At 38.3% G+C, this 17446-nt stretch overlaps 1 protein-coding gene across 3 annotated transcripts in view; it reads right to left on the bottom strand.

Moving 5' to 3' along the window:
• The window catches only part of PLCB4 (phospholipase C, beta 4), an 83661-nt gene that overhangs the window by 23507 nt on the left and 42708 nt on the right, over window positions 1-17446 (bottom strand). For all 3 annotated transcript variants that reach the window (XM_009079746.1, XM_009079747.1, XM_009079748.1), the window contains 8 exons: window positions 17397-17442; window positions 15692-15794; window positions 13833-13997; window positions 10818-11022; window positions 7033-7121; window positions 6462-6612; window positions 3785-3834; window positions 3598-3663 (listed from right to left, as the gene is read on the bottom strand). In XM_009079746.1, the coding sequence (XP_009077994.1) occupies window positions 3598-3663; window positions 3785-3834; window positions 6462-6612; window positions 7033-7121; window positions 10818-11022; window positions 13833-13997; window positions 15692-15794; window positions 17397-17442 (875 nt within the window). The remainder of the gene's footprint in view (window positions 1-3597; window positions 3664-3784; window positions 3835-6461; window positions 6613-7032; window positions 7122-10817; window positions 11023-13832; window positions 13998-15691; window positions 15795-17396; window positions 17443-17446) is intronic.

Below are 17446 nucleotides of genomic sequence, written 5' to 3'. Positions count from 1 at the left end.
GTAAAATATTAAAATTCAATAGGGGCCCATAAAAACAGGCTGCTAACAGAAGAAATCAGTGACTGAGACTCTTTTATATGCCCATCTCCTTGCCTTTACTGACAGTCTGCCTTTAATGCCACCTCAGACCATTTACCTAAACAATACTCAAGACCTAACTTGATTGAAAAAAAAAAAAAAAAGTCAGTGGACATCATTCAGACTGCTAAGGAAACTTCCCTGTCCGACCATCCTGGAGCCCTCTGGCACTCTCGCACCACCTGAGCTGGGACTGAAGTCCTTTCAGAGTGACACTCCCCATACTCACCTAGTCACACCAGGTTTCCCTACCAGCTCGGCTCCAAGTTTCCCATAGAACAGACTCAGATGACCAGATCCTTAAAATAATTTAATCATGGTGCAAACTAAATAACAGATAGCCCAAGCCAGTGCCTCTGAGGGGACCCCAACAAAGATGCTGTGGGGCTTTTATCCCCTCACCGCCTAAGGGCAGCAAAGTCTGGAGGTCCTTGGCTGTCACCTGGCTGGACAAAGGGTCAGCCATTCATGGCCTCTTGCCTGGGGCTCCTCCACCCACAGCTCAACCTGCAGCTGCACAACAAGCTACCTGCATGGAATGTATTCCTCAACACAGACACATCAGCCATTCTGTAGCTGCACATTAATATTCACATTGGGAGACTGGAGTTACTTCAAGGAATGTAGGCAGGAAACACTTTCCTTAAAAAGCAGCCAAATGCAGGTGTTTTTATGAACGCATTATTTAAAGAAAAGCATTTCTGCAATGTGCAGAAGGGGCTGGACATACTATTTAAAAATTATCAAAAGCACATGTTACCAGACCTAAGATTCAGAGAAGTTATTCCTAATGAGGAGCTTTTGAAAATGGTGACAAATACGTTCATTTGCCACCATTTTTCAAAAGTCAGACAAAAGGAATACTACAGCCTCGGAGGCTGATAGCTTCAAAATGGGCCGAGGTTTGAATCATGTTCTTTGCTCGTAAGAGCAATAATCTGCTCCTCAGCAATCCCAACAGCAGCACAGTGCTACTTCATTTATTCATATGCAGACTTAGTTTTTAGAGACTAAACCAGCCTGGAGATTATTCATTCTGTTCCCTTCAACTTCCCCTTCACAGCCACGCTACAAACTCAGCTGAGGATTTGGTCACTAAGAGCAGTGACATTTTTGCCAGTCTGGTGATCTCTATCCTGCTTAGACTAGATGTCTTATTTTTCCTACACAAATGTGAAAAAAACATTGAAGACTGTAACTGCACCTGCCCAAACATCCTTCTTTAAAAACCCCAGATTAATACCAAAACTATCATAAAGTGAAGTCATAGTGTGTGATGTGTATCTGTATGCGTATGCCATGATGAAAGACAAATTAGTGATAATATGCAGAAGGATTTTAGGGGGATGTTATCACAGTTGCTAGAGTCAAAATGGCTGAAACACTGAACAGAAGTAAATAAACAGAAGATAGCATCAAAGAAATACACCCACAGAGTGTTTTGTTCTGAGAAGCCTGGCATCACTTAATTTTTGTATTAATCTGGAAATGTGGTATCTGGAACAGTCCTATACCTTGATAAAACATACTGACATTTTTCCATACAGAGCAACCAACCTCCACCAGCCAGCAGTTCAGTGGAGCTGCTACTACTTCTCTACATAGAGCAGATGCTGTCAGTAAAAGGAACCCTTCACTGCTCTAGGCTTCCTCAGCTACCTCTGCCCAGGGCTACCAGATTAGCTCCTACACTGCATAGATCACAGCTCCTTTCCTCAACCTGTTCTCTTCCACACTTGCCTTCGTTTTCCATAATGCATTTTCCAAAGCAACTTTTGTTTCCTTAAACATCATGAACAATTCCTTTATCTTTACTTATTCCTCCATAACTCCAGAGTGTCTATGGTTAAATGAGAGTCAGCCTATTTCTGGAACTTTTAAGTTCAGTCTCCTTAATACACAAGCTTCAAGTTGATCATGGGTAATTAATTGCATAGTTCTTCTGCTCCATCCCAGCTGATAAAATGCATTAAGAACAGTGATGAGTACACCAAGTGCTGCCCTAAGATCATCTCTGAGTTAATATGGTTGCACTTTCCTGCTCAGACTCTCTGAATGCTTGAAACTGCCCTTACTGGAGCCTTTAGCAAGGCATGCTCTGGGTGTGCACTTTCATGTTAGGGCAGACTTGCACTCTGTACTTAAGACCAGCATGACACAGGCTGGCTCAGACATGAAATAGCTGTGCTTGAGCTAATGCTGAAAGCCCTTCTGAGTGCACAGCATCTTCAGATTGTGGCTGGCAATTTTTCCTCCAGATTAGAGGAAGCAAGTGCAAGCCTGAACAGATGGATCAATTTTTTTAGTATTAGGAAGTGCAGTCTTGGCTAAGATATCCCTAGAGTACGGTGGGGCATATGTATTAGATCACTGAGTATGGCTATATTCTACAGAACCACAGCAACATTTCTACAGCAAACTGCTGGAAGTTGGCCAATGAATAAGAAACTAAGTGTTTAAAAATAAGAAGCTCCCCAAAAATCAACCCTATGAAGGTCTAGAAACTGTCAATGTCCATAAGTGTGGATGACAGACACTTTTTCTTGAGCATGAGTCTTGCATGCAACACTAAAATGGAGAAATCACTCATTTCCCCTCTGCATAGTCAGTAAGGAGCCTGGAATGCAACTACTTAGGTCTTTTGTATAGTTTTTAGTACTAACAGCCCTATAAATGTGCCAATTATTGAAAGCAATTTCTTCATACTACACTGTACAGAGTCCCATGCCCAAAAAAGTCATGAAAATAAACACAAAGACCAATATTAAAAATTACCAGGCAACTACATTACATCAGAACTGCAGTGAAATCTGCAAGCAAAGAGAGGAAGGGAGTAACTGCCCCCAAACCCCTAAATGGATTTGCATGAATTGCCAAAATTCACAACTTAAGAAACTTTCTTCAGTTATTATGCCTCTTTCTGCAACAAGAGCAATGGTTTTCTAATGATAAAGGGCAGGAGAAAATTGGTTGTGATGTTCTAATATAAAGGACATTTGTGATAGTGTTGTATGTAATTGGGACATCACTGCCAACAGTACCAAGCAAAAAGCTGACTACAGAGCAGTTAACATAGCTATAAATGAGGAGGACTAGGGCATTTCAATTTTCAATTACACATTCCCATTCTCTTTGGTGATTTTGTAGTTTCTCCAGTTCCTGTCTTTGATGAAACACCATCTCTCATCATTACTGCCTTTTCTTCCAAGCTGCCTGTCAATAGGTCATGCAAGAGGGAGCTAGATAAAATCATTACTTGAAAAAGGTGAGCCTTGGATGCTTATATGGGTCAAACAAATATGAACCAAATCTCAGGGAGACATACAAAGGGTTGCTAAAGGGAAAATGTGCTCATTGGAGCATATTTCAGTACATTTAAAACACATATGCCTTTCTTGGTTGTTCAACTACTGTTTCTTAGTCTTTCCCTGTAATTTAAATAGGATCTGTCTGTGCTATTGAGCACTGCAACTGTTTTCAATTGCAGTATGTTGCTCAGAGAACTCTTAATGATCATACCTTTGCATGTTTCTTCTTTAAGGCATTCAGCTCTTTCTGCTGTTTCTTTAAATGTTTTATGTAAGCCTACAAAAAGAGAAGTTAGATCAATTTTTCTGTGGTCATATTGACTTTGACCAGGTAAAATCCTGGCTACTTAAAACAAAAGATTAGGAACACATCTTGAAAATCTTGTGTCCATACTTACCTTCATTTGCTTTAAATCTTCTATCTTCACTTGAGGAATAAGGTCTATACCTAGGAAGGATACAGTTTATCTAAAACTTCATACATACAAGTGTATCTCCTACTTTAAAAATTGAATTTTGCCACAGAAACCTACATTTAAGTTAGCAATTCATTGATGTTTTTCATCACATTAAAAAATAATTGCAGGTTAATCATTCATCAAGATACTGCTAAGATACAGCTAATTTCCTCTTGCAATGCACTGCTCAATCAATTACCTTGTGAAAAAAGAAATGAATCAATGAGTGTATTTTAATCTCTTACAGTTCTGGACTGAAGTGTCAAAACACAGCAATCTAAGAATTGCAAGAGCTTCTTTTCTGAAAACACAGCAAACCATTTATGATCATTAAAACTGACTGACAAAAACTTCAGAATTTTGGTCCATAGCTGAAGATTGCTCTGGCACCACATCTTTCCTGAGGAGCCTTCCTGGGTAACATTCCTCATGACCACATAAAGGGTTAACTGAGGTTAGCTCTACTTCTTCTCAATTTAAAACACAAAGATTCTAAGAGTGAAAATTTGCCTGCAGCCTGTGTATGCTTATGGAAGCAAAATTTGCATTTTGGTTAATACCAGGCTATGGGAAAAGAACAACAGTACACTCCAAGAATAAAGGAGAATTAAAAATGGAGGAGAAACACAAACCCAAAAGAAGTGAAGATTCTAATGAAAAGTCAATCCAACAAACAAATCAATGATACATGACTAACAGTACTACTGAGATGAATGAAAATATGTTTTGATCACTTTAACTCCAATGCAAACAAAACCCAATCTCATTTCATGTTTATGCTTTAATAAATGTTTTGGGACACACTATGATTTTTTAAAACTAGTAAGTGCATCCTATATATAATTATTAATAAAAATGTATATACAATGCCATGAGAGTTGTAATTCTTAGGTTTTTTCTGAGGTTTTACAAAGAAATATTTGCCTGTACATAAATATATTGAAAATATATTTAGTTAACAGCTCTTAATAGTGTCTATTTCCTCTGCCTTGGAAATGACTTTCTGACTATTAAGGTAAATTTATCTGGAAAATATTCAGATGCTGTAAAAGAACAAAAAACGGGGAGGAGGTAGGCAATCTCCTTAGGGAATATAATTTTTTTTCCTTTTCTTAGATGCATAAGATTCTGTTCTTTTATATAGTACCAACACTAGACTAGTAAATGAGAATAGAACAGATTTAGGCAGAGCTAGAGGCGGAAGTTTTCAAAATATAAATCACTTAACTCTTACAGACAGAGAACAAAAAACCTCAACATTCTTGTGTTTTTGAAAGCCTTCCCTGGACACCCTATCTTGCTGGATAAGCAGCTTCTAATAGCAAGGCAAGTTCTATATTGTAACAGTGGTAGAATTATTCAGATCTTCACAGATCAGAGAGATAAGAAATCAAAAATAAAGACATAAAAATGAACAACTCTGTTTTAACTCACAAGAATATGGACAAAAATTGCAGACAGGAACGTGTTCAGTACTGAAATCTCAGTTTAAGACCAGGGCTGCATCAGACTGCTGTGTTCTAAACAAACTTCCTCAGGATTTTATTTTAAAACACAGACTCATTTACTTTGTTCTCCTGGTCTGACTCCATGGCAACCCTGTCAAATTTCATGCTTAATTAATGCACAATAAAACTAATACTTGTGCATCATGAAATATGAAAACACCTCACTGCATAAAATCTGAGGTTTACACCAGGAAAGAACTTTGAAAGAGTTCAGGTTCCAGAAACAATCTGGTTTATTGCCAAAAGTGACTCCTGACACATAGCATCTTGTTTCTCAAGAGATCCCTTCACATGTGTGTACTCAGCCATGTCTGTATAAGAACAAGAGCCACCAGTGCTCCTTGTCTCTTCTATCAATACCTTTGGGCCAAGGGGGATGAGAGCAAGTGAACCAGATTCTAATTCTTGTGGCCCATTAACAGAAATATTTATTGTGTTCCATTCAGCTGCACAAATTTGTTTTCCCACTTAATCTTCATTGCCTGTGATGATATGTGAGAAACAAATAATCCCATCTGACTCTATAAAATTATTTTGCAGAATGAATGGTGAATAGTGAGGAAAAATAGTTATTCATTTATGAGCACACTTAATATGGTTGGGTTTTTTTTACAATAAACATGCCATTTCCATAATCATGACTCAGAGTAAAACCACACAGTGAAAACAGCTTCTAATTGTTGGGAAATCTCTAGAGATTCCAATGAATTCTAAGTACCTTTAATTACTTAAATCTGCAACTGTGCCAAGGGATTTGTGAAGGGAGAAAAAAGCAGAAGAGCTTTTGTAGAGTATGCTATGTAATAGTCACTCCTATTGGCAGATCTTTAGTAAACTGCTCCTAGAGTCATGCAGGTTACTACTATAGGTGTCCAGCTATACAGAAGTCACTCAGTAAAATAAACCTATATTGGCTTTATACAGTTATTCTAGAAATATACAAAATTTCTTTGCAATTAGACAAAGACAACTCTTAATGACAAAAGAAGTTACCTTCTAGAAGGATAACAATGAATAGAGCTGCAAAACTAAAATTGAGTGACAAGTACTTCTCTGTTACTTTCTAAATCCCTTCAGAACAGAGGGAGTGGCATGTGACTTCTGTCTACCTTTCTTAGCATCGGTCCCAGATCCAAGGCCTGCAGTAGTACTTGGTCGAAGTTCAGAGCTACTCTGAGGTGTTACGTTGGCTTTGGGATTATTGGCTTTTCCTTTCCTATCGTTCTTTGAAGTGTCATTTGGTACATCAGCTATATCACTCTGAAAGAAACATTCACATCATAATAAGTTAATTGTTCTTTTATCAGTAGTATCGAAGTTGGGGTAGGGGAAATTTCAGAACTTGCTTACTTTGAACATAGTAAAATTGCAGCATACTTTCAAACAACACTATAGTAAAGTATTTGCAACCTATTTGAAATAGCTACCTACTAAAATACAGCTGCTTTCACATTCCTTAAAATTTCTGCTTCTAAGGGATGTGTTAGTGTGTTCCGTGAAGTCAGTCCGTGAATGGTACTTCAGTACACGATAGCTAACATAACCCAGATAAAGCAGCTTATATTTGAAAATGAGAAATGACAAGGCAACATGCCTCGACTGGAGAAGGACCAGTTTACTTTAAAAAAAGAACACAGTGTGAACGTACATGGGCTGTGTTAGTCATTAAGTTCTACTTACGGTTTCGATACCCATAGCTCTCATTTGGTCTGCTCTTTTTTCTGTGATAGACAAAAATTTCTTTGGATCTGATAAAGCATCCACAATATCTGTAAGAGAAAAGAAATCAACTTTCGACAATCTTCAGAGGCATTTGGAAATATATCTTTCACAACAGCTTTATTCTATCCCTGTTGTTATGAGACATGGCTTGCACCAAGAGCCCAACTTTCCACAATGAATTTGATAGGGCTGAAAGTGCTCATGACCACAGCACTTGAACACACGAGGAACATGAATCAGTTTACAATGCATCAAGGGTGTGGTATTATTCCAGGTACCTTACTTAGGAAAAATCCATTGACTCCATCAGACCAAAGTTGCCCAAACTTCCTCCTAGTTGATGACAGCAGAATTTGAGACCAGAATGGGATCTCCTGAGCCACAAAGCACTAACAACTTTGTCCCTTGGTTATTCAAGGGGGTGCTGACTGACTTGGGACTGCAGGGAATTGCAGGCCATGCCAGTGTATTTCCTATCTAAAGAGCAGTTTCAGAAGGGTGGTTAAAGCAATCAGGTAAATCTGTTCTCATTCACCTTTGTGAGGCACCATGTCTGAAACATGACAGGCTGTGAAATGGCTTTTCTAGGGACCATAATGACCAGTATCTGAACCTCAGACATGACATGGTAACACTTAGTAGTATCATGCTTATCTTCAACAGTCAAAAAAAAAGTGAAAATATCCAACCCATCAAAAGCTTTGGGAGGAAACTTGCTATCTTTCTCATGCGAAGTACAGGCTGGACTGTATCATCTTCCTTCCAACCTAAGCTGTTCTATTAAATGCCCTTCTGAAGTCACTGGATGTATTTCTCTTGCAAAAAAAACACGGACAGGTCTTCCATTCCAACAAAAGTTGTATTAAATACTACGCATTACCCTTGACAGCTCTGTTTATCTACACAAATAGGTCATCTCCAAGAGCTGTTGTGACCCAATGAATCTTCTGAACTTACTTCAAATATATATGAAAACTATGGAGACTTTATTTTTAGCCCTAACAATGGCCTTGTAGCTTAGCACTGACTTTCTCCTTTCCCTAACTTATTAAGCATGTCTTTTTGTCCTTGGCATGCACTTTTCAATGAAAATCCAGGGCTACCCTGCCAGTATGATGCGTCATTTGAAAATTGGACCCGATTATCACGAGCTTCTAGGTAAAAATGACTAACATGTTTGGGAGAGCAAGACCTTTGTAAATTGTGTTACTAACCACACTAGCACATCACCAAAGGCTCAGCAATTCTGCAAGGGAGATATGAGTCATCACTGCCTCTCACACTGTCATTTGTCCTCTGCTTACGTTCTTCTTTCTCCCCAGTGAAGTAAGGTGGGGGTATGGAACAGCATTTTGTAGAAGAATTGAAATTAAATATAAAACTACAAAAGTCACTGGAAGAGTACACTACAGAGGACTCTAATCACTAACCTAAGCAGCCATGCTTACTTACGTACAGATTTCTATTATAGATGCTTCTCTTTGGAGAATGCTACTTCATTTGCATCAATTTGTGCCACTATTGTGTTTTATTTGGAACAGAGTAGCTGATGCAAATAAACCACAAGACATTATTAAGCTATATAAAAAATAAAAACAAGCATCTTTTAAAGCCTACAATGCATCACCCATTCTAGTTATTATTCAGGGCACATTTTTAAATCTTACTCACACAGGTTAAAAAAGAACAGAAATGATGAAGAAAGAAGGCAGCTACTGAATTGAGCTCTACCTTCCTACATGTTTGCTAAAACAACCATAGAGATCCTAATGATAGCTCATAAAACAATGAGAAGTTCAATGCAGATGATAAGTAATTAAAAACCACATGCCAACAGAATATTAATGATTCCACATGAGTGTCAAAAGTTATTTCTCAGCTGTTCATCATGCTGCTGCTCTATACCAATGACAAAAATACATGAGACACATCAAACCTATGTGGGAAGGGAGAGAAGTAATAATTGAACTCATTTAGGTCCTATTAATATGGAGCCTGTTTTTCCCACTGCTGACAGTAAACAATGACCACCAGTTCTCTCATTCCAGTAGGATTTTACTATAACAGTACTGTTACTTAGGGGTAGTAATGTTTTTCTATCTCTACCAAATAAACCACCTATAGAAATGCTGACAGTATATCATATCAACCAGTACTGAACTGCACACAATTTGCAAACTCTAAACTGGTGTTCCAATTGTTTGAAAAACAATTCTTTCACTTCTGAATTTGTATAATGCAGTTTAAAAGAAAAATAAAATCGTTTCTCCCTATGTGACCAGCACACTCAGCAGCTTGAGCCACATTAAACTCAGTGCAAAATTTAAATTCTATTCTTAGAAAAAGTGTGGTATCGTAAAACATCAATCCCAAATCAGAAGCATGTCCTTAGTATAGAAAACATTTTAACTAAGTCATTTACTGTCAAAAGCTTCAGTTCAGGAAAGAATTAAAGTGCATACTTAGATGTCCCTTTGATTGATGTTTCAACTACCCTTGAGAATCTCAAGTTTAAGCAGAAGCTTACATTTCTCTTGAGACAAAGTCCCTGAAGTTCAATACTGACAAAGAATCATGCTGCAAAAAGGCATGGTACTGCTCCAAGACCTGTGGCAAAACTCCAGCTGACCTGCCAGAAACCAGGACTGCACTATGAACAACACAAATGCTTCTGTAATTTTTCCATGAAATATTGTTAGTGAAATCTCAGCCTGTTAATTTTTTAAAGTCTGGATAAATACCAGCGCACACACACACCTGAAGATGTACTAATAGGTTAGGTGAGCCTTCCCTTTCTCTGTTTGTGCTACAGAAATGACACTCCAAGAAGCATCAGTTATTCTTTGCACAGACAGCAGGTTTCACTGAAATGTTTTTATCAATAATCTTTCACCAGTCAACTCTAAGGTGAACTTTATTTTGCTGCAGAGTCAGAGCACTAACATTTAGCACAATTCCTATTTTACAATTTTTAAAATTTCATATATTGTCTGATGTACAAGCAAATTCCCTCTGCAGTGAACACCTTTCCCCAAGGTACACCCTCAGAGTGAACTTACCCATTACACAGCTTAAGTGGTGTAATGATTATTCTCAGCTGTTTCATCCTATGCACCTGTGGCAATTTGTCACTGTTCAGTATAAACGACCATGACCCTGCCAACCTGGTCATGGAAATGGTTCACATTAAAAGTAACTTTCCCCGAAAACCCCAAAACTAGACTAAAGATATATAAAACTGGGAGAGAAAAATGAAGAAAGATTTTCGATGCTAACAATCTGCCAATATTCTCAAGAATATTAAAGTGGGTTTGTTTGTAAAAAACATGTCTAGATTCTGCAGAAATTGGTTTTACCTATAGGCCAAATAAGATAGCTAAAGTACATTTTAGCCTTACAGATATTTATGTCAGACAAACACGTAACTAAGGAAAAAAAAGTCCAAAGAAGAATCTTCCTAAAATGCCAACAGAGAAAATCAAATTGAGCTAACTCCCATTAGCTTGTTTTCCATACTATTTTGCCATTTAACATATACGTATCGTTACCACTAACACTGAGGCAGGCACTTGGTCACAGAGCTGATTTCTTAACTCAACATGCAGTTTCCAAAGGAGTTAAAATACAGACTCTTTCCAATCCTCCAGCATTGCCTGTGTGCTCCTGGCTGGCACACTGACACTGCAGTACTTCCACACCAACACTCAAGAGCTAAAGCACACAGAGATACACGTTTATCTCACCTCCAAACCCATCAGGCACGTATGTTTTAAGCACAATGTTGCAGAAAACCGTTGGAAGAGAGAGTGGTTTGTTGCCCTCATTCCGAAGGGAAATGTGTCTGTAACCTGCCTGCAGCCCATCCAGAGGTAGGATCCTCTGACCAATCAACTTGTTATTGTCATCATACACTGCTATTCTCAGGACAGCAAGATCAGGGAGAATAACCTGAAAAGCCACAAAATGAAGACAATTCAGTGACTGTAATATAGTAGCTCTCTCCCCACCTCCCCCATCTGTGAACCATTCACTTTGTATGCCAGAAACAGACTATCATCACTGTAAGATCAGGTCATTCCCTGCAAACCTCACACTTTAAAAGGAATATTTCCTAGAAAAGCTTTTCTCACCCTAAATAATGGATAGATTTCAGTTACAGCAGCTAAGTATTTTGCATGTTTATTTTTCATTACTGAAGACTGGTGACATTGATAAGAGGGCAGGTAGGTACTACCTGGGAAATGACAGATACAGCAGCAATCCAAGGGCAGAGAGTGCTGAATCAGGAGGAATTATGACAGAAAAATGGGATTTGGGATGTATCCAAAAAGGCAATGAAGAAGGGGGCAAAGAAGGGCAAGAAAGAGTGCAAGCACAAGCAGATGGGGGATGTATGAACTCCAAGATCTACAAAGGGGAGAAGCAGACAGAGGTGACAGACCTGCTGACATGATGTGCTGCCAGCAGACGTGCGTGTGCTGCACCCACCACATGAAGGGTTCAAGGTATGCATGGTGAGCAGGGCTGCTGCCAGCTATCTGCATCTGTCAGTCCCCATCTGGACCCACCAAAACAGTAACAAAGAGATCCCCTGCCTTCCCTGGTGCTGCCTCTGTGCATGGAGCAGTGAGGACAAGACAGCCTGAGAGGTGCAGCTTCTCTGCCAGCCTGCTCCAACTGTGTGCCAGGAAATACTTTCCTCTCCTTCCCTACCTAGCACTATTTACCAATACTTACAGGACAAAAGGGAAGACTTAAGTAAACTGTGTCTACTGTCTCCCTTAGACTACCCTGACACTTTCATTTTCTGTCTTAGGGCATAAAATAAACTATGGTTCTAGTCTCTGAACCCACCTCAGCAATTCATGGATATCCTGCTTTATTTGGTTTCAACTTAGCACTCTCAGCACAGGTTACCCCCAGCACTCACCCCGTCCTCCCCGTTACACAACAGAGGGACAACACATAACCCAGGTTAGAATGACTGAAGCTTTATTTTAATTAAAATAAAAACAAGAAAACATGACAAGAACAATCACAGTATCTGAGAGCAACTGTGTAGGATTAAAAAACAGCTTGAGGAGAACACTGTAACCCAAATTGGGCAGGTAAGACCTCTCCTCTACAGGCCACAGATCAGCACATTTTTATTACATGATGGTCTCTGATACAGATTTGCTAGGGAGCAGATATGGGGACTAAGTTGATTGTTTCCTCTCCATTAAGTTGTTCTGTGTTATCCTGGCAGGCACTTCCACCCTCATGACACTTTAGCACTGTGCACCCCATACCTTCACTTCTTCCTGCTAGAGGAGCTGTTTCTGCTGTGTTTATGCCACTCACCTCCTTGGTCTTCAATGTATGTTGATTACAATGATAAGCCTGATATGATAAGGGTCTGAGATGAAGGAAAATAATCTCTTGGCTGACTTACAGCTCAAGAGAATGTGCGACCATGTAATTGCTTATTGCAGAGTAGAGTAGAAAGTCAGAGAAATATTGCCATCTGCCACTGTACCCATGCCATGACACACAGGTACCCCCTTCAGACTGAAGCTGTTTGCACCCTGTAATTTATAGCCCTTTTGATTTAAGAAACAGAAAGCAGCAGATGTTGGCCATATGGCCAGCAAGCCATGGGCAGCATGACTGCCTGTCACTGCACCTAAGAATCTTCTCTGTGCTTCCTCATACAGAGACGAAAGCACTTGAAGAATATATTCCAGAACATTTTCAAGTCCACAAAAAACTCTTGCATTAACTAAATTTCTATTAAAAACTGGCTGTGCTGTCAAGAAAGCAGATTAAGTGTGTAATATACCCAAGCGTGAAGTGTCATCACCACTAGGCAAAGTCTGAAATTTGGAATAGAAGCCTAAACTTTGGAATAAAAGAGGAACAATTTTGAACGACAACAAAACAGGTATAAGCAAAACAGATGTTATCAAAGACAGCACTGCTAGCACATGTAGTCTGACTGAAACTCCAACCAACAGAAAAAAAATAAATGTATGTCTATCATATATATATAAAGACTGAGAGATAAAAACTGAACATGGACGAATGATCTCTCTCTTTAAATCCCCCATATCAAGAAAAAAAGGTTTGTTTTTCTTTTGTTACTGCAAAAAAATAAAGAAAAAGGTACATGATGCACATGGACCACTGAAGGAGGGAGCTGGCAACACGTCTGAGGAACACAGCACCCTTCCAATTTTTCCATGTAATGACATTGACCTTAGCTTTGGATGCAGCATCTCACCTGCCCTCTGGGCTGAAGGAACAGTGCAAGATAGCAGACACTGCCAGGGCAGGGAAGAAGAAATCTCCAAGGAATGATGGTGTCCACCAGCGGGGGCTCATTCTGAGCAGACTGCATACCTTGAACACAGGCATGGTCACAGAGAAGGTGGCTACCTCCAAGTGAAAGGAGGAAGCAAAGGGGAGGAAAAAGCCAAATGGAAACAAAAACAACAAAAAAAAAATTCATGCAACAGCTACAGAGGTTATCCATTAGAAAAATAAAATGAAGCAAAATTGAAAAAAAACCCCAAACCAAAACCAAACAACCTCTTCAAAGCTTATTTCAGCTTCACATTGTTTACTGTAGAAAACAGGGACCCTACAAACCCTTTTTCATGGGAGCAGTCCTCATCCATGTGAGCAGTCAGATTGAAGGAGGGAGGGGTGGCTCAAGCAGCAAGGAAACTGATGTGCAAAAGTGCTGGCAACCACAAACTGCTTTCCAAATGTCCTACCTTTCGAAATACAAATGACTCTTCATTGTAAACAGGGTTCAGACCATTGTTCATCACCATGCGTGTTCGAAACTCTTTACGTATCGTGTCCGTGGGTAAGCCATACATGTCCACTTCTACATACGTACCAATCTTTTTGTCTGATAAGAACTGACCAGATATTACCTGCAACACAACACAGCAGTAAGGAAAAGCAATACAAAGTATGAATATTTGAAATCTTGGTCATTTTTTTACTGACAGTAGTCTGAATACAGAACAGGTATGTTTATTTCCTGATATAAAAACGGCCAATTTAGTGCCAAAATTAGAAAAGCTTTTATGATAAGACTTTAAATATATCCTTCATTTGAAATTACTGTGCTGTAGTATTAGCAGCTTTAATTCAGCCACTCCAATTAGTCAATGTCTCACAGGAGTATACACTATATTAATGAAAAACACTGAATGAAACAACCAGATCAGGCACTGCTATTCCACAACTTTAAACCTTCTATTTGGAAGCACTTTCTTCTGCTATATATTTTGACTACAAAGCGGTGAAAGGAAACTATCACTCTGTTTCACTTAGGTAAAGGTTTTAAACTAATCACTTGTTGGTCTGACTCCATATTATGTGTCTGGAAAGTGTAGGATTCCTAAAAGCCAACCAACCAAAAACCTCAGATGATTCCCTTATATATGCATATACATATATGAAGATTCGTTGCAATTTCACTCCAAGCCAAGATTAATCTAGCCACAGCAGGTGATTACTCCAGGGAAAATTTTTATTCCATCAAGAACGATATATAAGTAAAAAATACAACTGATGTTTTAATTACTAAAATCAAGGAGGGAAGAAGAAAATCTGAAACATGATTTTTCAAGCTCATTTGGTATCACTTTGTTTTCAGGACCTAACATTCTTCCAGGGAACACTATGGATAATAAATCTGAAAAGTTATGCAGGTGAGGGATGTCATCAGTGGCTTTTTGTCCACTCGACTCCTTAGTTACAGAATTGATATGGAATTTTATACTAGCTTTTAGTCACAGAAGAAAAGTAACTGGCAAAATACATGATCTGAGAACTATTTCTAGTGACACTTAGAACTTATGTTCTCACCACTAGATCCCACTTCCTCCTTGGAGGGATTATACTGTCATTAAAGAAAAACAACATGAATAAAACATGTTAATTCTTCTGGAGGTGCAAATGAAACTTAGTTAAATGTCTAGAATGTACAAGGAATGCTTGGTTGGAGAGAGTTTGAAATTTAAATGCAGCACATGGAAAGCACTAACTGAAAGCTCAAGTCTTCTGCTAAGCAGCACACATTGTATTTGAGCAGAGAGCAGAGTGTCAAGTCACAGAAGAGGTTTTACAATTGTCAGCCTCTGTCCAAAATATGATACCTAACCATGCCTTAGAACTACAACAGATGTTTTATGGTCTTTGTTCCTCACAGATAACTCCAGAGTAAGGACTTTCATCACATGAACCATTTTTCTCTACTTACTTTGAAAATGTCCTGTCCACATGTGCCCATATTCCTCCTTGCTCTATGGTAAAGAGTGATGTATAATTTCATACTGTACGCAGAAATTAACTTCACTCATTTATGCATTTGTGTGGGCTGATGTATTTCAGAAAGACCATGAGGGGTGTTAGAATTCACTAGTAATGTGTAATAAAAAAACTATCTAATTCTATCACATTCCACTCAGACCAGGCAACAGCAATTAAAAAACCTCCAACTGAAACAATTTGATAAAATCTACACAATCCAAACGCATTTTCTGTAGATATCCTATTTCTGTTGACATTTAAATGTGATTTAAGATGTGATATGATGACAGTTGTCTGTTGGTTTTACCTGTACAGAACATGTTGCAGCAATTACACCATCTACAGGAGTTTCAGAGAATGGGTCAAATGTTCGATCTGGTCGCCGCATGAAATCTGGTTTAAGTAGATACCTTATTTCAAGAAAAACAAAAGGAGAAGATTATTCTTGTGTGGAAAATAAAATTGTATTAAATACAAATGAAAGGGATGTTCTAGCTTTAAACAATGAACTCTCCTACAGCACTGCAAAATACAGACTATCATTCTAGCTGCAAGTGTGAGAAGTAAAAGGAAGTATTACGGTTGTCCAGAACACAGAAAAATGTTAATTTGCACTTTAAAGTACCAGCTGTGAGAGATGAAATCAACCCTGGATTGCAAGGTAAAAATAAATTTAACATAACCAAGGACATTCCAAAACAACTGAATAATACATTTAAAAAATATAGCGAGTTATCATTCAGTAAAATTTATAGGCACTCATTTAATTCCTTAACATTTTGGAAAAATACAAAGGGATTTTTCAATTTTACTTTTTTAAATGAGGCAGTTCCTTACAGTCAAGACTCATTCAATAAATTTCAGCTTGAAGCTAATTTTTTCCCCATGGTTATGAAACCTTGGGGGAAACAGCTGATAATGTCAGTACTGACAGACTGTTAATTATAGTAGCATGAAAGGTACTACCATAATAACACTTACAATACATCCCTAAGGACTACACACTGGATCAACATATCAATGAAGCCAATACATGCCCTGATGAATCAAAACCCAGGGATTCTGCCATCACAATGAAACAGGAGTTCATCCCACTGGTGAAAGAAAACATGTAACTAGACGGTCAGCCCACTTGCTAATTCTGCAACCCTGACAGACAAAGCTGCTAGAAGATCAATTTTTATCCATACTTAGTCTCTATAGTGAATCACGTACACAATGTTATAAAGGCCTAGACAGAATTCAGAAATAGTTTTTAAATGCTGGAAAAATTCCAACAAATAACACTTCTCATTTTTCTAACATTATAAATGTGACTTATAATATTTTGTTAATTTCAAGTAGGTTATGGGCAGAAGGGAACTATCAGAAACATCCTTAGCCTCTGTTTCCAGCCTACTGACACAAGAACTGCAGAAGCTAGGAGTTACCTGTTCTTCTTTTACCAGCATGAAAATGAACAATTTATGCTATTAAGGCATAAATTCAATATTTTAGAAAAATCTATTAGCATCACTTGAGCATCCTTTTCCATGCAAAAGTCATGAACAAGAACTTAGACAGATAAAGCATTTTAGCATTCTCTGTGAAATCTGTGCTCCAACTAGAGCCTCCACCTTAAAAAAATATTCCCCATGTATTAAGACTCAATCTGTCCAAGTAAATTCGGCTATTCCGTGAATTGTGCAATGAATCTCCATTCTGAGGCATATCTGCACAGAAAGACTGAAAACAGAAGCTGAAGATGTATTTAAATAACAGCATATTGATCTTTATAATTTGCACACAAAGCCTCTTCTATCTCATTTAAAAAAACTGGGCATAATTAAAAACCATATTCATTAGAATACCTCCTTACGGGGGATAATGCTCCCTGAATTCTGCTAATTTCTACTCTTCACCTAGCATCCTATTTTTCTTTTGTAACACATAATTAATAGTGACAAAATTTTATTAAACCATGGTAAAGGATTGTGATACACAGTGACAGCAGCTTAAATCATATCACTCACCCGCATGATCCATTATATTCAAATTTTCCTTGATTCAACTGCATTGCTAA

The sequence above is a fragment of the Acanthisitta chloris genome, unplaced genomic scaffold (assembly GCF_000695815.1).
Source record: "Acanthisitta chloris isolate BGI_N310 unplaced genomic scaffold, ASM69581v1 scaffold11158, whole genome shotgun sequence".
Classification (NCBI taxonomy): Eukaryota; Metazoa; Chordata; class Aves; order Passeriformes; family Acanthisittidae; genus Acanthisitta; species Acanthisitta chloris.
This window is presented reverse-complemented; position numbering and strand designations above follow the sequence as displayed.